The sequence below is a fragment of the Marmota flaviventris genome, chromosome 16 (assembly GCF_047511675.1).
Source record: "Marmota flaviventris isolate mMarFla1 chromosome 16, mMarFla1.hap1, whole genome shotgun sequence".
Lineage (NCBI taxonomy): Eukaryota > Metazoa > Chordata > Mammalia > Rodentia > Sciuridae > Marmota > Marmota flaviventris.
The window spans coordinates 7,681,173-7,702,270 of NC_092513.1; the positions used below are offsets into that span (position 1 = coordinate 7,681,173).

The following is a 21,098-nucleotide window of genomic DNA, read 5'->3' on the forward strand; positions in this document are numbered from 1 at the left end:
CTCCACTCCTCTCCTGGCCATGGGCTGTGACCCTTGGCAGCATCTTGGCTCCCTCATGACCCAGGCTCCCCCTTTATAAGGGCAGTTAGCATTTCTCCCACTAGCAGCAGTGAACAAAATGTATTAGATCCAATGCACCCGTCAGGGATCAGTCAGGAAAATGGAAATAAATGTAGACGTTTAAGCAGGATGGCGTTGAGGACAGAGGAGTAGGCACTGGCAGGGCTGAAGTCCTGCAGGAATGGACCTGAAGGCGTCTCCTGAGTTCACGTTGACGTTGTAGTTTTGAGAGTTGGAAGTTTCAGATCTGCGAGAACCCACCGTCCATCTGCAGCTGCCTCAGTGCACAGGCAGGGGGTCTTCAGGAAGATCCAGGTGGAGGCTGCTCCAAGCCTCCTAAGTGCAGCCCTCACAGCTGAAGAGCAAGAAGCATGCCTTGACACAGTGGGAATCACGTGGCGTCAGTTTGACGGGACTTAGATCCCGCTTCTCTTCTGACGGCAGATCTTATGCCAGTGCCTTTTGTGGGCAAAATTTAACTTAGAATCTTGCTGGCAGGGGTTCTGGTACAGGCAGCATCCAGGGTTCTGGCTTCAGGGATACAAGGGAGAACACGGAAGGGAGACAAGCTGGCGTATCTCATCACCCCCCCCCCACTCAACCTCGGGGATGGAGTGAGAACCCAGCAGGAGAAAGCCTTAACCCTCCCTTTGTGCCCATGCTTGCATCTGTCAAGCCATTTTACACCTCTTCCCCACGTCCTATTCTAAGAACAGATCTGCAAAATAAGAGTTAAGATTATAGTTATGCGACAGTTGTTTGCTGAGCACGTGCTTCATGCTGGACACTGCCGTTGGCATTGGTGACCCACTATTGGGGTTATCCCAGGACTTTTCTGGTGTTTACATGAATAGTCCTGTGTCCTGGGAAGCTGCTAGGTCCCAAGCAGACCCAGATGTTGGTCACATTTGATACAGCAGGGAAGACAGCAGTCAGCCTTCTGGATTCATAAGCAAGTCAGATGCTGAGAGCCATAGCCCAGTCAGAATGACGCATGGCATTTTTGCCAGAATGGAGTGGTTGAGAGGTGATGCCAGCAAGCCATTGAGATGATGATGGTTATGTTAAGCTGTGTATTCAATTGTAATATTAGACCCCTGCTGTCCACCTCGGCCTGCTACTTTGGAGTTCTCGCGGGGATTCCCAGAGAGTTCCCATTGGTTGGGGAAGTGCCGGAGGAGGGATTTCCGGTTGGTGGTTCCTGGAGGAGCCACGTGGCGTTCAGGGAAGTTCCCGGGGAGCGTGTGTGGAGTGTGCTGGTGGAGTTCAGAAATAAAGTTTGTTCCTGCTTCAGTGGCTCGTAATTTGTGCCCAGCCAGACTGCTGCAGTCAGAAGATTCAGAGACAAAAAACACGTTAAGACCAAAGGCACAGTTATACATAGAGTGCAGCGTCAGATCAGAAAGCATTCCAGGTATTCATGTCCTGGTTCATCTGATTATTTTGTAAAAGGAGCTGCTCCTTCTGTGTGCATGGGATGAAAGACAGGTCCTCTTAGGGCCCAGCTCCTGTTCAGAAGGACCACGGTCACCTGCCCTGCGTGGGTAGCTCCTGTGAGCAGGTAAGCCTGCTGTCTGTCTGCTCCTGCTTGCCCTTCCCAGGACCTAGCAGTCTTTGTGGAGAGGTAGGCAATTCTTCAAAGAGGCCAAGAGGGGACAATGGGGACAGGCCCTGCTGTCTTGACTTTGGGCACTGTGAGTATCTCTGTGCTGGACCTGGGTAACCCTGACCAAGGGCTGGGTAGAGGGAGGGGCTCACCACCTCCCATAAGAGCTGACCAGAAGAAGGTGGGCTGGTCCCAAATGTTCTTGGTCCCTGCTATAGCAAGGGTGACCACTGTCCTAGTTGGGTTCAGGACCAAAGGGTTTCCTGGACAAGGAACTTCAAGCCCACAACCCTCTAGATGGCTCCTGGGTGACCACAGAGTTTATCATCCAAATCAGGAAGATTTGAAAATGAAACAAGAGGCTATTAATACAGCAGTGCATCCGGGTGTGCGTTGGAATCATGGTGGGGAGCCTGTGCAGCCTGAGCCCCACTGCCCAGGCTACATCCACGCCCAACGCAAGCTCAGGGAGCTGCAGCCCACTGGGCCACTGAGTCTGGAGACCACCCCCACTGAGCCACCTTGCTAGGGTGCTGAGCGTGGGGACAAGGACCGTGGTGTAAAAGCTCACTGAGTAGCTCAGTTGCAAATGGATCTACCTAATTGCAGATGAAAATATTCTCTGTGCTCAGGAAAAACAAGAAAGCAGCAAGAGCAACAAAAATAGAATTCAGACATTTGCAGGAAAAGATATCTATGGAGAATATATCTTCAATTCAACACACACAGATTTTCTGCCATTTGGGAAAATAAAAATTTCTGTCAGTAACCTGGGATGCAGCAATATTAAGAATATGGGAGGCAAAATAAGCTTTCCAACATTAAGAGTGTTGAAGGTCCTCATGGTCCCTGCCAAGGGCAGAGCACACTTGGCCAAGGGTAATTCAAGGAGGGGCTCACCCACAACTCAATAGTCCTCCCACCCTCCTGTGTACCAAGGACTGTAGGTCCCACAGGTGGCTGCCCTGGAGCAGGACTTGAACCCAAGAAAGCCACACACTTGTTTTCAAGGATGGCAGCTGGTCCCCTCTCACTAAGTAGCCGCCATGAAGAGTGCAGTGTTATCAGGAATATGGAGGAGAGAAGAGTGAGCTGTGTCAGGGGACTGGGGCTGGGGGAAGGAGATAATGGATATCTACATGTCCCTGCATGTCCATAAGGCCATCTGGCTGCTGCTTCCTGATGTCTTTAGAAAAAATTTTCTCAGAACAGCTTCACATTTACCCAGGTCTGATACTCAAGGTTTGGAGTCCCTGAACTGTGTCTCAAGTATTTATTTCTTTGAAACCTTGGTACCATCCAGAGAGCATAGAAGAAAGCAGAGGAAGAAGAAAAGGACACTGGCCAAGGAGTCGTGGGAGAAGCGAGGCGGGCCCTTGGCAGTGCTGGGACCAGGTGAGAAGCAGGGCAGGGGTGCCTCGCCCAGGACCTTTGGGGGCTTTGTTCATCGTCTCGTTTTTATGGGGAACATGTCTGCTGCAAAACATTCTGCACATGGAACATTGCATTCTGTCTCAACATAGATCTGTGTGACCATGACAGAGCAGCACAGTAGCCGTCATTTGGATTCATCACAACTAATTCAACTGCCCCACCAGAGACGGGCCTGCATGTCTCCAATTCTACTGATAAAAATGTGTTATAAGTATTTACATATTTTAGACATACTTTTCTGCTAAATTTCATAAATTTACCCTTTTTTGGATAACATTTTGCTGGGCCCGAGGATTTGACAAGTGTATTTTTCACACATGTTGCTTAAATCCATGAACATACAGAATGTTTATGCCAGTTCACACTTTCACTTGCATTTGGCAAACTGTATTCTTGCTTGCTCTTGTTAACACTGGTCATCATTATTCTTGTTGTTTTTTGGGGATACCAGGGATTGAACTCAGGGGCACTCAACTACTAAGCCACATCCCCAGGCCTCTTTTGTATTTTATTAGAGACAGGGTCTCACTAAGTTGCTTAGGGCCTTGCTAAACTGCTGAGGCTGGCTTTGAACTTGCAATGCTCCTGGGTCCACCTCCTGAGCCCTTGGGATTACAGGCATGTGCCACAGTGCCTGGTCTCTTTTTGTTTTTATTTGCAAACTTGAGTGAAAATTGATATGTTGGTTTTTTCTAAAATACTTATTTTTTTAGTTGAATACAATATTATCTTTATTTTATTTATTTATTTTTATGTGGTGCTGAGTATCGAACCCAGGGCCTTGCACGTGCTAGGCGAGCGTTCTAACCACAATCCCAGCCTGATATATTGTTTTAATTTTCCTTGATTACAACTGATGAGGGTAAATAGTTTTTTCTATTTTTTTCTTTTTTGTGATCTCTTCTTTTGTAAATTGATGTTTAATATCCATTGTCTGTTTTTTATTGAGCTATTTGTGGGATTTTTTTAAAAAATCACTGATATGTAAATGTGTTATATTTAGAAAATATCACACTGATATTTCATGACTTTTGTGCATCCCTTTACAGACTCTCCTGGATTTCTGCTTTGTTTGTATGTGCTTGCAACATCAGAGTTCTAAGTTTTTTATGGAAAGTCTTTTTAATATTTATATTTTATACACATATATGCATGTGCATTAAAAATATATTCTATACATTTAAAAAACACACATACATTTGGAAAACCTATCTTCATTTTTTAGGTTTATAAAACACATTTTTTATTTTTTCAGAATGTATTTTTATTCAAATCATAGTAAATCTGAAATTTATGCTGATGTAAGAGATGAATGTATTCATCAGGGTTCTTGGTCATCATGTTTCCAAGTCCACCGTAAGTGAGAAGGGGGTGACAGGCAAAGGATAGAGGATACCGTCTGACCAAAGGACATGAAAGTCTGTCTGTCATGATGAATGAGTTTTGGGATCTGTACAACATGGTGACTATAGTTAGTAACATTGTGATATTGCTGCACTCAAAAATTTTTGCTAAGATGGTGGATCCTATGCTAAAGGTTTTGCCATGAAGTATAAATAAATTTTAAAAATTAAAAGAATAAAGGGGTTGAGGGACATTCTTAGAGGTGTAGGGGTTTAACACCGTGATTGTGGTACTGGTTCATGGTGCTCCATGGTTATCTTCACACTCAGTAGATTATTGGCTAAATAAGGAGGTTTTCTTTTTACTTCTTTTAATTTTGGTGTCTCTGTTGTACCTCAGATTGGTTTTTGAGAAGGATGTGGGATATGTGATTGGTCATAAAATAAATGCAGTGGTGAGAGCAGAAGTTGCCTGCCCCACCCCAGTGGCCTGGGGAGGATGTCAGCACAGCCACTGCTTGGTGCAGACCCAGCTGCCTGCTGCGGTCCCATGGTGCCGGTGGACGATGTGTGGGGCTGTCTCTGGGTTGGATGGGGCTGCAGCCTCTGTAGCCCTCTGCCAGGATAGACTCTGTGGCATTGCTTCAAAACTTTGACCTTCTGATTCAGATTTCAAGGGACTAAATGCATCCGGCAGAGGTGACATTCTGTGCCCTGACCCACACTGTGAGGGATGCTGGTGAAGGGAGCATCTGGCCCTGAGGTGCTCTGCAGAGATCACACCGCCCAAGGGGTGAGCATTCTGGGTGGTGTGGGCGGAGCTGGCCTGGGGTTCCGAGTGGCGAGTCCATTTCCCTGAGGCTGTGTGTGAGAGACCAGTTCTTTCCCCACTGAACTGGAGCATCTCACCCACCAGGCACTGAAAGCCCCGCACTTCTTCAGGTCTGCTTCTGAGCCTGTGACTTACAGAACAAGACACTTCAACGGCACAGCTTTGGGGCACCGTTTTGGCATATCTCCTCATGTCAGGTAGTGCCCACTCCACTGTCCTTTGAAATCAAGGGCTTTGCTGTTCTTTCTGCATTTAAATGGAGCACTTGCTAATTAGGAACATTTTCATTAGGTGAGCATTTACATAAACAGTGACATCAGCCTGAGGATCCAGCGTGACCTCTCAGGAGCCTCAGACACCACTTGGAGAGTGTAGCTAGCCAGAACCTCCCGAAGAGTCTGTCACAGCCTGAACTGTTCAAAGATGTGAGTGATTATAACATTTCGGGAAAATTTAAAAATATATATATTTTTAATGTATTCTCAAAGTGGGTCTTGCCATAGAGGAGCATAGCATGTATCTCCATTTATTCAAGATTTCCTTTATTATTATTCACAAATTTCTTTGTTTAATTTCTACAAGCCTCTGAGGTACACTCCTGTCTGTGCAAACACTATGCTTTTATATACATGCGTACGCATAGTTTGCTGTGCTTTAGGATGGGACATGAAGCCATTGGTTCATAAAATCATTGTTGCCTGACACCTAATTTATTTGCATTTCTATCGGAGTCTGTGTCTTCTCTAGGTCAATCATGCACAAATAAGAAATTCTGAATAATTTTCTAGATTTATAGTTTCTATTCCTTTTTAAAAATCTATTACACTTAATCAAAACTTCCAGAATATTTCAAAGATTGTCCCTGTCTTGTTTAGGAATTGACTGGAGAGTCCTCTGGTCTGTCACTATCAAGTTTGCCTTTAGTTTCTAGTCAATTTTCTTTATCATGCTAAATAAATTCCAGAATCACCATGAGTCTTTATCAGGGAAGGATATTTAAAATCCCTGAGTGCCTCGTGGCATTGGCTGGATCCAGTGATATTTTCTTGTTAATCTTCATTGCTGTTTCTTCACTGAGGAAACCCGGACCTCTGTTCGGAGAGGCTCCTGCTCTCTGTGTTCAGTCATGGCTCTTTGTGTTGTCTCTTGCTTGCTTTCTCCTACAGGACTAGCCACTCTGCAGGACTGGCAGCATGCCAGCTCAGCCACTGGAGAGGCTGGCCCCCTACGTGGCCCCCTGACGTCTCTGGTGCCCTGAATAGGGAAGTTGTGGTTGAGGGGGAACAGGTATTGCCTGTCAGCAAGTCTTTGCTTGTGAAGTTCCCCATTCGCCCTTCATCGAATGATTTTAGCTTCTCTTAACAGTTGTCTTGATCTATTGTGTTGATGTTTCAATAGGGATTGTGAAATGATGATTTAAAAATTCATCCATGATTGTTTTTTTCTACTTAGCAGCTATAATTTTTCTGCGAAGAGAATGTAGGGTCACCCTGCAAAGAGTTTGTACACTCAGGGAGGCTGCTTGGTTCTTCCCCTTCCTTACCCTTTGTTGAGACAATGAGTTGACGCTATGGGACAGAGGATGAGGCAGCAAGAGTTAATGCGACGCTCCAGCCAGCAGTGTGATGACGTCTCCTGTGTCTCCTACTTCTGTTAATAAATGATAGCATTAAAGAGTAGTTTTGCTCTAAAACTGTAGAAAGAGCCCTTTGTAAGGGCCACTAAAATGTTATGGAGGGAGGAATCTTGTTCCTCTCTGTGAATCATGGATGATCATTCTGCCTCCTTGACTTTCCACCTGGTCACCTCTGTTTGTTCTCCTGGTTAGAACATTCAGAGTGACTATTTGCCAGACATGGGGCACTTTCATCTGTCTCAGGTTGTTTCTGTTATTGATCATTATTGATCAGGTCATCTTTTAGCATTTCTCCTACTTGCAGAGGGATATTATGTAGCCTCCTGTCCAGAAGGACAAGTTTGGATCCCTGGGACTACCATGGAAGGTACCCTCGGTCCTTTGGAAGGTACACAAAAGGTAATTGTCAGGTTCTTTATGTTACAAACATCCCAGATCCTCCATGTAGAATCTACCAAATCTCCATGGCTGGTCCCCAGGAAGGCTGTCTCCCTGCTGTCTCTCCAAACCAGAACAGCAGCTGTATTATGAGATGTAGGTGATAATGGGGGTGACAATAACAAATGTGTGTGTGTGTGTACATGAACACAGAATCAGGAAGTGATTACAAAAGACAGAGTCACTTGGGAAAAGTTCCTAGCCTATATAGACATGGACTGTGTGAGTCGGAGAGTATGAACAACGGGCTTTCAACCCGAGGCCCCAGGGGTGTAAGTCTCATCTCTCCTACTGCAGGCTCTGACATTTATCTTGAATTGTGTGGGTAGACAGTGACAATTCAGCCGGGCTTTGAAGTTCAGTTCAGGGCCAGTTGAATTATTCTGAAGGATACTTGGCCAGGTAAGGAAAGTCTTGCCTTTGAGTTTATTCTGTAGCATCAATGTGTATTTTGGATGTATGATTCTTTTTTTTTTTTTTGTCTTATTCACTGGGGAAATTGAAGGTTGAGGCAAAAGAAAAACTGCACATTGGAAGCAAGATGGTATAGGGATTGTAACTAGTAAACAGGATACATGCTGTGAAATTTCACGGACGGAAACCATAGCTCGATCCTCATCCAACAAACACTGATGCAGCACCCACCACCAGCCTGGCTCTGAGGACAGGGCAGTGGGTGAGACTTTGTGCCTTGAAGAGTTTATTAAGCTAGATGAGAAATGCAGTAGATCAGTAGGCAATCAGGATGTGATGAGAATTTCAGTAAGGATATACTAGAGGAGAAGTAGAGTGTAAGGGGCCCTTGGGTGAGAACCCACCCTACCAGAGCATGGCCTTTAAAATAGAAAATATTAGGTGGCTCTCAAGTGTAGGCTGGGAGGGAGCAAAAGATTGGTGGGGTGCTAGACCTGGGGAAATGGCAGGGATCAATCACAGCAGGCCTGTAGGTCAGCAAGAAGTTTGAACAGTCTCCTGAGGACAGTGAGACATTGAAAGGAGTGACAGGAGCCAGCTGGTGTTTTGGAAAGCTACTTGTGGCCCACAGTATGTGCTCAATAAACGTGTGTGTACGGAAGGACAGCTCTGCCTGTTCTAGGCTTTAAGACAGACAGATGGTCCAGCAAAGAGGCCAGCATAACTGACCGTAGTGGGCAGGCTCGGCCCAGGCCTTCTCACCCACCTGCCTAACGCTGTCCTTCCAGTAGCTCAATGAATTCCAGGAACTCAAGCCTCAGACGCAATCCTTAACCAATAGGGAGCCTCCATGATCTAGTAAAGCAAAGGAATAAGAAATCCAAGTTCACTGTTGTCAGGTACAGCTGTGACATGGTGGTGTTTCTAAGACACAAGCAGCTAAATATGGGAAACTGTTCTTCAGAAACACCAGCTTGTGCACTTTTTCTGTCAGAGAATGAAAGGCAAAGGAGGCGGGGGAATCTAGAAGATAGGACTGAAACATAGATAAAGGCAGAGATAAGAAAGCTTCCTGAATTTCAAAGACTGCTGAATATTCGGTGCTTTGATTGGCAGAAAAAAAAAAAAATGGGGAAGAAAAGGTAAAGAAACCAGCTTGAAGTCTTTGCATGTAGTTTCAATTTAGAGTCAGAGCAGAGGATGCGATGCACATCCTTTCAGCCTGTGGACTCTAAGGAGAAAGAAGAGGGACGGAAACGTAGCTGAGTTTTCTGGAGTGAGTCCGGGGAGCTGAAATGGTAAAGATGCTTCCAGAAGCAGGGAAACTTCTTGACTTCAAAAAAGTCAGCCTCGTGAGTTATTAGTGCTTTGCTCGGCCGCTACCTGGAGAGGCTCTGGTGGAGAGAAGAGCTCAGGAGCAGGAGGAGCTGCAGCCTCAGTCGGACAAGCGCTCCCTGCTGATCCTGCCACCTGAAGAAGGGCCTGGGAACAGCAGGGGCCAGAGCCAATGCGGGTGAGCAGAGAGTGGCCAGGCCAGCTGGACCTTCCCAGGCACTGAGCAGGAGAGCTGCTGGGAGCACACTCACAACTCGAGGTCAGTAGCCCCCAGGAAAAACTGGATGCTCCAAGTTCACATGCTATAAATTAACAGTGGATAAAGGGGAGGGACTGCCAATAATACCATGTGACAAGTAGATGCAGCAGGGAGAGAGCCATGGGAGGAAGCTGTAATGAGTCGAAGCTCTGTAAACCTGTGAGTTTGATGATGGGTGTAGTTTTTAGTAAAAGGATGCCATTTAAGTACTTTTCCTTAGTGTGTTCCTAGAAGAATTGTATTTAGCATAAATCTGATAGTGTTAGTTCTTGAGAATAAGACTGAGCTGGTTTTACCAGGGTCTGGGCCATTAGGCTTAGTCTTCTTTCTCTCCAGAAATACTAGGTGAGGATAAAATTAAATGATAAATGTCTGCTATCTCAGGATTTACTACACTGTTCAAGCACTGGGAAACAATTTCTGTGAGAGGCAAATAGCTAAGTGAACTGTTTTGTAGTCCAAACGGTGTCTGTCCTGCATCAGCACCACCCGGCTCCACCACGGACACAGGAGCAGCACAGATCACCCGTGGACCAAGGAGGGTGCTTCGCTGTGTTATAGCTAAACTATTTACAGAAACCAGGCAGCAGCTGGATTCAGCCCATGGGCCATGATTTCTAGAACTCTGTTCTAGAGGACTCCTGCTGAATGCAAACTGAAGATTCTAAGTTGAATGAAAGTAGGTTTTATTGCTCACTCACTCCTCGGGGCAGATCTGTGGATTGCCTAAGTTCTAAGGGCATCATCGTCTGGAGGAGACCACATCTTCCTCATCAGATTTTCTTCACGAGAGTCACCTGGGCAGGGAGCAGCTCTGTGGAAACACGCTGGGAGCATGAGCCTCTTAACAATAGGGCACCCCAGCAGAAGAACCCAGCCAACCCCTTGCACCCAAAGGAGGAGAAACAGGACCTCACACCAGGAACCTTCCCAGCCAGCGGTGTGTTCTCAGAATGGCACGGGCGTTTCTCTTCCCAGCACATCAGCAGCTCTCTGAGCAAACACAGAAAGGTGTCAGTCAGGAACAGAATCCCCACCACACAGGCCAGGGGCTGTAGCATGAGCCGGGGACGGTGGGGCTGGGGCAATTCAGTAGGACGAGAATCCCCACATGGTAGAGACAGGTGGGGAAGCAGAACACAGTGCAGATGGCAGGAACATTGTGAGAGACAAGGCCTCTGCCATGCATGCAGAACTCAGTGTGCATGAAGATGGTGCAGCAGGCCACCCAGGAGTCTGCACTTGGAGGCCAGCTCGTGAGATGCATTCAGACGCATGTGGTCAGTTGACACGTTCTTAAATAGCAGAAGAATCCTGTAATATTTTGATTAATGGCTTCCTCGAGGACAAAGCTCTTTTACACAGACAGCTCTATTAGGAAAAAAAACCTCAAGCCAAAACTCCTTCATAAATCATGCAAAAAATGGCTGTGGACACAACAAAAATAGCGCAAGTGCAGTCTCTATTTGTCTTTGGTTAGATGTTGATAAATAGGGCTCTTCCTTGGCACATGGGTAAACTGCTGAGCTGCTGCGTCAGCCCCAAGTCCTTCTGCACCTTCCGTGTGAATCTGTGACCTCTAGGTCCCTCGATTTCATAGTGCAAGTGCCCTAAGGTGGTTTTCATCTCTCAGCCACTTGGGCTTCGGAAGCCCAGGGAGAGAAGGAGTTATTATTGATTACTACCCCTTCTCAAAACTTCTCCCACACTCCAATACCTTCTGCTAGGAGAGAAGGTTCCTTGAGGCCTTGGGAGCCCCTGAGAATGGAAGATGCTTCATTATATTGCTTTTCTTTTGAGGTCCCTAGCAGCACACTGTCAAAGCTATCTGATTTGCCCTGACCCTCTGGTCTTCTACCTGCACCTCTGCCACACTTTTCCCTATCCTGACCCTGCTTTTCTTTTACACACACACATACACACACACAGCTACATATACATGTTTACAAGTTCATTTAAAAGCATTTAGGATTTTTTTATTTTTTAATAATTTGTCTGACAACCCATTGTCTTTTGCATTATTTATTCTCAGCTGTCACCATGAAAGTATGACATAATGTGTGCCACTGGGCTCATAGAAGGCACTGTGAGGCTCAGTTGTACTTGTGGATCAGGATGGGTGGGGGATCAGGTGACATCAGTGAGTGAACAGCCAACAGAAAATGTGGCCTCTGCTGGGTTTGTCCTTTTCCTATTCATTGGTAATAAATTATTGTATTGAAGTGACATTCACATAACACGAAACAACCAATTTAGAGTGCATGATTAGGTGATGTTTAGTACATTCACAAAGTTCTTTAAACTACGACCTTTTTGAGTTCAAAACATTTTCATCATTCCCAAAGAGAACCCTATACCCTAGGCCATCTCTCCCAGTCCCTCCTTCCACTATCTAAATTTCTGTAAGGATTTCATTGAATCTGTAGATTTCTATGAGAGGTTTTTCCATCTTAACTATTAAAATTTCCAGTTCATGAGCATGGGCTGGCTTTTAGACATACTTTCTAAGCACAAGTTTTTCATATTTAGGAAAAGTCATGCATCTTTATTTTGTAATTTTTCAATGTAAAATCTTACACATCCTTGATTAAATTTATTTATATGCATTGTATTGTTTGGGTGCTATTGTAAGTGGAATTCTTTTCTTAATTTAGATCTCACATTACTTACTGTTAGCATATAGAACAGATTTTCATGTGTTGATTTATCCTTCAACATTGTTGAATTTGTTTATTAGCTCAATAATTTCTGGTGGATTTTGGGGGGATGTTTATATATAAGATCATGTCATCAGTGAACAGAAAGAGTTTTAGTTCTTCTTTTGGTATTTGGATACCTTGTGTTTCTTTTTCTTGCCTAATTGCTCTGGCTGAAGCCTTCAATGCAGTATGAATAGCAGAGGTGAAAGCAGACATCCTTGTCTTCTTCCTGATCCCAGGGGCACATTCAACATTGAGTGTGATGTTAGCTGTGGGCTTTTCTCAAATACCTTTTATTAGCAATAACTTAAATTCTATGAGTATCAGTTTCCTTATCTGTCATTTGCCTTTTTCAATGAAAAATTCATTCCCTGACCTGTTTCAATATCTCTTTAGGGGTTTCACCTCCTCCAAGATCCTAGCTTGAACCAGCAACCTCCACGGTGGGTACTCCTGGCTCTTCCTGAATTCTACAACTCTAAGGCAGAAATAAATTCTTCTATTGTTCCTGTTTGAACTTGTTTCCCCATCCCTGCTTGTTTTTAAATTTTTTCTATCACTTTTCTAGTAGTTTCTTTCAAGAAGTATCTCTGTTGTACCATTAGGAATGTTTTCTGACTAAACCCTGCCTAAGAAACACAAAGTTAAGGATGCCTATTGTTATATTTAAATATGAAAATAGGTAATCTCTGGAAGTAAGTTCATTTATTTTCATGTCCATGGAAATTATTCTAGTTCTAGCCATCATTCCTTTTCTTAGATATAGTTATGGTTTCCAAATAGTTTGATATTCCTTCTAGTTCCTTTCCAATCTTTTCTTCACATAGCAGCCATAAAAAATCATACCATATCAGATGTATATGGAAACTTTCTAATTGGCTTTTAAGTCTAAAATTTTATTATATCAAACACTATGCTCACACTCCAGAGGTGGTGGATCCAGTAGTTAATGATGCCAACTGAGACCCAAGTTTATTTCCATTTCTCTGTCATTGTATCTGTCCTCAGGCTGAGTTTCTTCAGATAGCTGCCTGTAGGACCCGGAGTAATATTCTTCCTTGTTCACGTTCATTGGAGGGGGCAGGATAGGGGTGCATAGGGAATGTTGGTTTTTTTTGGTATGGAATATAAATAATTTCTTTACTCTGATTGGGTCAACGTGGGCCATGGTTGGCTTCTCCAACTCCTCAAATCAATCACAATCATCAGTGGAATAGCTTAGATTCATCATAACACCCCTGTGGTATGGGGAAATGAGTCGGCACCCAAGTAAAATCAAGTTCTTGTTAGAAGCACGGAAAGGGAAGTGGGTGATGGTCATTTACCCACTAAGAGTTTAAATCAGATTGGTCATGCTGGTGTTCTCATTTTCCCTGAGGACTCATATTAGGAGGTCCTGACTGGCAAAGCACTCTCACTCCATCTGATTGCACAGTCAGATCTCCTGTCATTTTCTATTCCATTTCCCACAGAGTCTGCCTGGGTCCTCTTGCTCTCCTGTCCAGCTGAATTGCTGTGCTTGCACCTGCTGCACCCTCGCGTACCTAATGCCTCCCAGTTCTAGACGTCTCCATACATAGTCACTCCCTGAGAGAGCCTTACCCCACCCTGCCTAAAGAGGATCTGTGCTTGGTTGCCAACCCTAGTTGTTCTCTCCTATGCCAACACATTCTTATTCACTTTATAACATGAAAACTGTTTTTTCCCCCCACATTTTTATTGGTGCACTACAGTGGTGTGTAATGATGGGATTTATTATTACATATTTGTTCATGCACCCAATATAACAATATCATTTGGCCAATATCAGTCCCCAGCACTTCCCCGCTCCTTCCCCTTTGTCCCTTTCCTCTACTGATCTCCTTTTGATTTTTTAGGAGATCCACCCCCACCTTTCTTTGCCTGTTTCTTCTCTAGCTTCCACATGAGAAAACATATGACTCAACCTTAGGAGTTTGACTTATTTTGCTTAACATGAGAATCTCAAATTCCATCCATTTTCTTGCAAATGACATAATTTCATTTTTCTTTATATCTGAATAAAACTCCATTGTGTATATATGCCACATTTTCCTTATCCATTCATTCATTGACAGACACGTAGGCTGGTTCCATAGTTTGGCTATCGTGAACTGTGTTGCTGTAAACATGGGTATGCATGTATCACTGCAGTCAGATGACTTTAATTCTTCAGGGTAAATTCCAAGGAGTGGTGTAGCTGAGTCATACGGTTGTTCCACACCTAGTCTTTTGAGGAAGCTCCATACTGATCTCCATAGTGGCAGTTTAAAAGTGTTCTTTTTAGCCCACATCCCTCCAGCATTTATTATTATGTATTCTTGATGACTGTCATTCTGGACTGATGTGAGATGAAATTTCAGTGTAGTTTTGATATGCATTTCCCTAATTGCTAATGATGTTGAACATTTCTCATATATTTGTCAGCCACTTGTATTTTTTCTTTTGAGAGTGTCTGTTTAATTCACTTGACCATTTGTTAGTTGTATTATTTGATTCGGGGTTTAATTTTTTAACAATAACTTTATTTGTATGTCTGTTTGTCCAAAATCTGTCTTTCTACATAGACCAGGATTAGGAATTATTTTCTGTAAAAGGTCATAAAGTGTATATATTTGGCCTCAGGGACCTCACTGTCTCTGTTACAAGATACCTCCTAGTGCAACATGTATGTGTGCATGGGAGTGTACATATGAGTGTGAGCATGAGAATGTGTGGTTGTGTACATATGTAGCTGTAAGCATGTGTGTGAGTGTGTGTGACTGTGAGCATGTGAGTATATGACTATGAGCATTTTGTGCATGTGCGTGTACATGTGTGTGAATGTGAGTATGTGCATTATGTGAATGAGAATATTTATGTGTACATGTATGTGTGAGCATATGAGTGCATGTGTGTGTATGTGTGTGAGTGTACATATGCATGTATGGGAATGTGTGTGACTGAGAATATGTGAATGTGTTTGACTTTTATGACTGAGCATGTGTGTGCATGTGTGTATTGGAGGATGTGTGAGTGCATGAATATGTGTGCTAGTGTGAGTCAATGCGTAGGTGTGAACATGTGTGTAAGGATGTGTGTGTGTAAGGATGTGTGAGTGCATGCATGTGGGAGTGTAAACATGTGAGTGCCAGCATGTGAGAGTGTGTATGTGGTGGGTGAAGTGACAAAGGTCTGAGGCAGGATGTGGTGGGGACAAGGGGACAGTTAGAAGGGTGCTTTCTTTAGCACTTGAGAATTCTTGGGCCTTGCTCTCACTCTTATTTTGTAAGTCTTATTTTGGTTGGCACCTGTTAAAAGGAGATCTTATAAATAAGACTTGATGGATGAAATAAATTTTTTCAACTCAGATATATATTCTTGAGTCCTTGTCACTGCCAGTCCATTTTTCATGGTGACCTAAGTTATCTCACAAAATGTAAAATTGTCCATATCAGCCACAAGAACAAGATTTTCAGTGGATCTGTTTCTTCCATAGATATGCTTATGCTACAGACTAATACCTTTATGTGTGCCATTGAAGACACTTTTCTATCCAGATTTAACCTAATTTTTGGCCATTTCTTTACCTTTGAGACTATAATCATACCCCACAGTACAGTCACACCCCAAGACCATAGTCACATTCCCAAAGTATAGTCCTGTCTCTAGACTGTAGTCATATTTCCAGAGCGTAGTCATATCTCTAGGCTGTGGTCACACCCCCAGACTCTGGTCACACCCCCAGACTGGGTTACAGTTTACACCTCTAGACTTTAGTTACATCTTTACCAGTCATGTCCTCAGATTGTAGTTCCAGGTGGCAGTCACACCTTCAGACTGTAGTCATACACTCCTAGACTGTACAGATACCACTATACTGTAGCTACACCCCTAGAGAGTAGTCATATCCTTAGTCAGTAGCTATACCCCCATATACTATAGTCACATTCCTAGATTGGTAGTCACACCCCTAAATAGTAGTCACACCCCTAGACAGTTGTCACATTCCTAGATAGTAGTCACACCCCCATCTACTATAGACATACTCCTAGATTGTTGTCATACCCATATAGTCTGAACCCCTAGATTGCAGTTACTCTCCTAGATTATAGTCACAGCCTTAGACCCATACCCTTTAGACTGTATTCACACCCCCTAGGCTAGAGTCACACCCCTAGACTGTAGTCTTAACCCCTAGACTGTAGTCACACCATTTCCTGAAAATGCCTTACATGAACATATCTTTCTTCCACTTTTTTCTGTGAAACCTTTCTAAAATCTATTAAAATGAATGACTCCCTCTTTGGGCTGTCAAAAAACTTAATCAGATAATTTGTATAGAAATTATCATTCATTGTAGTAAATTGCTTTTCTGTCTTTCTGACCCACTGTGTCACCTGTGGCTGTGAGCACGGCCCTGATCTCCTCATGTTTGTATTTCCAAGGACTAAGAGGGGTAGCTGGCGTAACGGTCAGATTGGGGTGATTGTTGTGCTGAGTTACTTACAGAACAGAGATAACAGGTACCTCTTCTGACTGAAGTGCGTAGCGATACTATGATATCAGACGTGGGGGCTTGATGGAAAGTAAAGGCTCTGAGCGCACCAAGGGGCCTGGTGCATAATACACTCACACGTTGAACTGATCACTGATCGGGTTCTTAGACACTGCAAACTTCGTGTTCCCTGAAACCATCCCCACGTTGGCTGCCAGTGGCGCCTGCGGGACACCATAGATAAACTTCTGGGCGTCAGGCCATCCTCAGTGACCGCCACTCACCCGCTATTGGTGCTGTCAGTGGGCCAGATACTCCACAAGCCCCTCTTCATAGAGACAGGATCTTTGTCCTGGCGTGTTAAGGTGTTCTTCACAGAGTCCCAGGGATTAGAAGTGTTACTTGGAAGAAGAGGAAGAGCAGTGGTGCCCCTGGGCAGCCAGTCACATTCTGGGTACGGTCCTGTGGCCAGGTACCACACAGCCGCTGGTCCACTGGGCCAAGTCGTGCAGAACCGCTCTGGCCGCCTCGGCAACTCTGCGTGATCTGTGATCCTTTCAAAATAAAAAGTTGAATAAGGAAGTCAGGCAGAATGGTGGCTTTGTATGAGGTCTGGACATGGTTCTGTTGGGTATGGAGAGCCCTCCCTGGTCTGTCATCTCCACCTAAGCAAGTGCCTAAGGCCGGCTCGCAGGTGGAGGAGGAGGAAGACCCTTATGCTGGATGGAGACTCTGTCCCCAAGGCCTTGACGCACCTCTCCTTGACCTTTAGCCTCTGTTCCCATCTCCCCTTGTCACTGAGGAGTCCTTGGACCTTCCTGCTGAAAAGGAGACACTAGCTCCTGCCTGCCTCCCTTTCCTGCTGAGGTTTTCTCCTGCACTTACCACCTCTAACTTGTTACACATATTTTTTACTTTGGGTTTTTTTGGTTTCTATCTCTTCCCACTAGAATGTGGGCACGGCAAGAAGTGCGTGCGTGTGTGTGTGACGTTGAGTTTGTTTATCCTCATGTCCTAGAACAGAGTTGGGCACCTAGAACACACTCAGCAAACGCTTATTGAATGAATGACTTTCTGTAGAAAATGAGATCTTGAAAATAGCTGTTCCCCGAGAGAGAAATAGCTCAAATCTGCCCATCCTTGTATGAGAGCAAACCTGCCTTTGAAGCTAAGACCTTCTTCCTGTGTTCATACTTCAGAAAAAGAAGACGCTGCAGATAACATCTGAAAGGAAGGAGACCGTCATTGTGCTGGGCCTGAGATGTAACGCTGTACAAATTGTCTTTTTTTTTTATGCACCAGCCTCCCAAGCAGTTTCCAGAGATGGATTATCTTACTTTCCTTTTGGCTATTCTTCATGTACATAAAGGTAAAAAAAAACTTTTTGTCTTCATTTAACAAATTAACTCGATTTTTAGTATTTCAGTGTGATATGTGCAGGATTTCTTTGATAATTTCTCACTTGTTCCAAGGGCTAGAAGTTATAACTGCCAACATGAGCAGTAGAAAACTGCCAGTCTTCCCAAGATCTCAACTTCCTTCCTTCCTCTTATTAGAGAGCTTAAGGTATTTATTTGGTATTCCATTATCAAGTCTAACTGAATTTATGTCATGTTTGTGTATTTCAGCTCTATGTGAAGAGACATTTTGGGACACGACTATTAAATTTGCTGAGAATATGACTCTAGAATGTATGTACCCATCAGTGGACATTACCCAGGTGGAGTGGTTTAAGATCCACGATGTGCAGAAGTCCATAGGCTTGCTCCACCCCATTTACGGTGTGGTCATCCATGAGCCCTATGACAAGAAGCTTCACCTTTTGAACTCAACGGCGGCTCCCAACACTGTGATCCTCTCCTTTTATAATGCCTCTGAGACCGATGTCGGCACCTATTCCTGCTCTTTCCTGACTTACACACATGGAACTTGGAAAAAGACAATACGTGTGGTTCAGTCAGGTAAGGGCAAATTTCGTTTTCCCTCTCCCCACCCCACAATATTGAATTCCACAATACTCAATACTGTCAAGCCCAAGTGGAAGCTGCAAATGCTTTATCCTATTCTTGGGGCTTTCCCCAAACCCTTTTCCAGGTTGTATGATCTTACTGTTTCAAAGGAGTGATTCTGTGGACCAATTTCATTTCTTAGTGTGCTGTCGTTTCCGCGTGGAAGTGTCTCACTGATTTCAATACGGAAGCAGAAAGCACGGGCTCTAGGTGTCTTCATGAGAACACGAGCCTAGATTCGTGGATGGGGCCACATGTGAGTTCAGGAGCCAGCCCTTTGGCTAGGCACTCAGCACTGGCTTCAACCTCTGGACGGCTCCGGGTCCTTGTATACTACGTCATCTGAGATTATTAGTGAATCTTGGCAGGGTTCAAACAGTGGCCCTGTCTTTCGCCCCTTCCTAATTCAACTAGAGAGGACTCTTCCTTCAGAAGTCACTGGCTATCGTGTGAGAGTCTAATGATGTCTTGGGATATTTTTGCTCTGTCCCCCTGTGGTTGTGGTTTGGTCCTTCTGTAGTGGCCACATAGAGTGGATATGATTTACTGAGAAAGCTTGGGTGTTGTAGCCAGTACTTTTATATAAACTTGTATCAGTGGCACTCCTTCTCTCTCTTAATCTTGGGTTTCTGAAATGGTAAATTGAGTTAGTAATAGCACTCTCTTTGTTGAAGAGTTTAGGGAGACTATATTTAAAGAACTTGGCCCATGGTCATCAGAGAATAGGAGGTATTACTACCATCACTATTACTAGCATTTCCTGTGCTTTTGATACAAAATGATTAATGTTGACATTTTCATATATAAGTGACAGTCTAATTTTGAAACCATGCATTTCTTACCTGGTGACTTTCAAATCACACTCCTTGAATATATAGAGGAGAACACTATATGATTTATTTTTAAGAGAGTCATGTTCTGTGCTTGAAACACACACACGTGTGCTTATTGCTATGTGTGTGTGTGTGTGTGTGTGTGTGTGTGTGTGAACGTTGCAGATAATTGAAGCCAGAGCTGCTCACATGGCAGGCGAACACCCTGCTGTTGAGCTACAACCCCAGGCCAAGCAAACCATGTTCCAAAGCACGATTACAGTATTATATGAGGAATATAAAGCTATTGCAAGGAAAGAATGTTTGTGTACATGGTTTCCCTTTCTCTTTATGTTTAGCTCAGGACTAATTTTGTGTATATAGCTAGGACTTACAGAGTTAATTGGCAACACCTCCTTAATTACACACTAATTTTTTGAAAGACTCCATCTTGCCATACAGAACCCATTTGCTGCTGTGTGCAGACATCTGTTCAGTGCTGTTTGCAAGTATAGTCCCCTTCTGACCAGTCTTTCAAGTGAAGGCGTGGGTTGGTAAGGGTCTTGGAATGGAGCAAGCCATTGCACATGGGGCCTGAGCCTCCAGGGCTGGAAGGAGATGGGCCCCTCTCCCTGCCATGCATGGTCCAGCCTCTGAAATTTTAGCAGCAGGTCAGGTATTTCAATTTCTGTTACAGGGCAACCAATTGAAAACAGGCAGCCTGGCCTTTTCTGAATGTTTAGGATGGAGTATGGAGCTGAATTGTCAAGGTTATTGCTGTGCCACGGTAGGATTTTTAGCATCATGTGCGAACAGCTTTGGGAATAGTCCTCTATTCTTATCATCTAAATTTGTTGTTCTTCTTATATTTTGAACAGGGTAAAAGAGAACTCCCTGCCTGATGGGCTTTTTCATGATCAAGGGTGAAATATTCAGCTAGTTGCCAAAGAGGTACCCAGTCCTCATCTGGCTCCATTCCTTGTGATGGTAGCTTTAAACATGTTTTGTTCCTGTTGGTCTTGGTCATTTTTATTTTTACAGAACAGTTGATGTTGTGAACCAGTGATTCTACCTCACTGGGAGATTTGAGGGCTTTCTTGTTTCAAACTGAGGATGATAGAGACTTTAAACTGAATATTAGTTGTATTTCAAAGTTTACGTTGAATATAACAAAGATTTTCCTTATGTGTTTTGTTCACAACATCCAGGATCTCTAATGATTGCGTTTTTGGTATAATGTCAAGGGGAGCTGATTATCTATTTAACAAGAAAAAACTAAAACTTGGAATCTGAAAATTCTAATTTCTATAACAGATTATAAGAACTTCAAATGGATGAAGGAATCAAGTCCCTGCCCTCTAAGTGTGTTGACTTCTGCTACTTGTTGGTAGCTTTTCAGGTGTGGGGGATTGCACATGTCAGTGTTACACAGATCTTCTCCCTTAGCCCCTATTACACACTTGAGTGTGGGCATTTCTTTGATTTTACAAGTGAGGGTACTGAGGTCTAGTGGCCTTTCCAAGGCTTCAGGCTTTGCATGTGTCCCACTGGGCAAAGTTGTAACTAGACATAGAGTGACAGCTTGGGGGACATGTTCCCCCACCTGGGCCCTTCCTGGGAATCATCAACCATTGCCCACCTTGTACCTCCTCCTTCCCCTCACACTTTCTGCCTAGAGTTGGGCCAATTGAATGTCTTATTCTGGATAAACAATACTGCTAATAAA

At 44.0% G+C, this 21,098-nt stretch overlaps 1 protein-coding gene across 9 annotated transcripts in view; it reads left to right on the top strand.

Moving 5' to 3' along the window:
• Nucleotides 1-2,871: 2,871 nt before the first annotated feature.
• Cd226 (CD226 molecule) overlaps nt 2,872-21,098 on the top strand; it is a 77,766-nt gene continuing 59,539 nt past the window's right edge. For 2 of the 9 annotated variants that reach the window (XM_071602647.1, XM_071602649.1), the window contains exons 1-7: nt 2,872-3,061; nt 5,113-5,236; nt 5,360-5,472; nt 5,567-5,700; nt 12,453-12,499; nt 17,751-17,920; nt 18,180-18,512. In XM_071602647.1, the coding sequence (XP_071458748.1) occupies nt 17,845-17,920; nt 18,180-18,512 (409 nt within the window). In that variant the 5' untranslated portion in view covers nt 2,872-3,061; nt 5,113-5,236; nt 5,360-5,472; ... (1 more) ...; nt 12,453-12,499; nt 17,751-17,844. Of the gene's footprint in view, nt 3,062-5,112; nt 5,237-5,359; nt 5,473-5,566; nt 5,701-8,958; nt 9,358-12,452; nt 12,500-17,750; nt 17,921-18,179; nt 18,513-21,098 lie in introns of those variants that run through there. The other 7 variants (XM_071602648.1, XM_027935311.2, XM_027935316.2 and 4 more) reach the window with 7 other exon arrangements.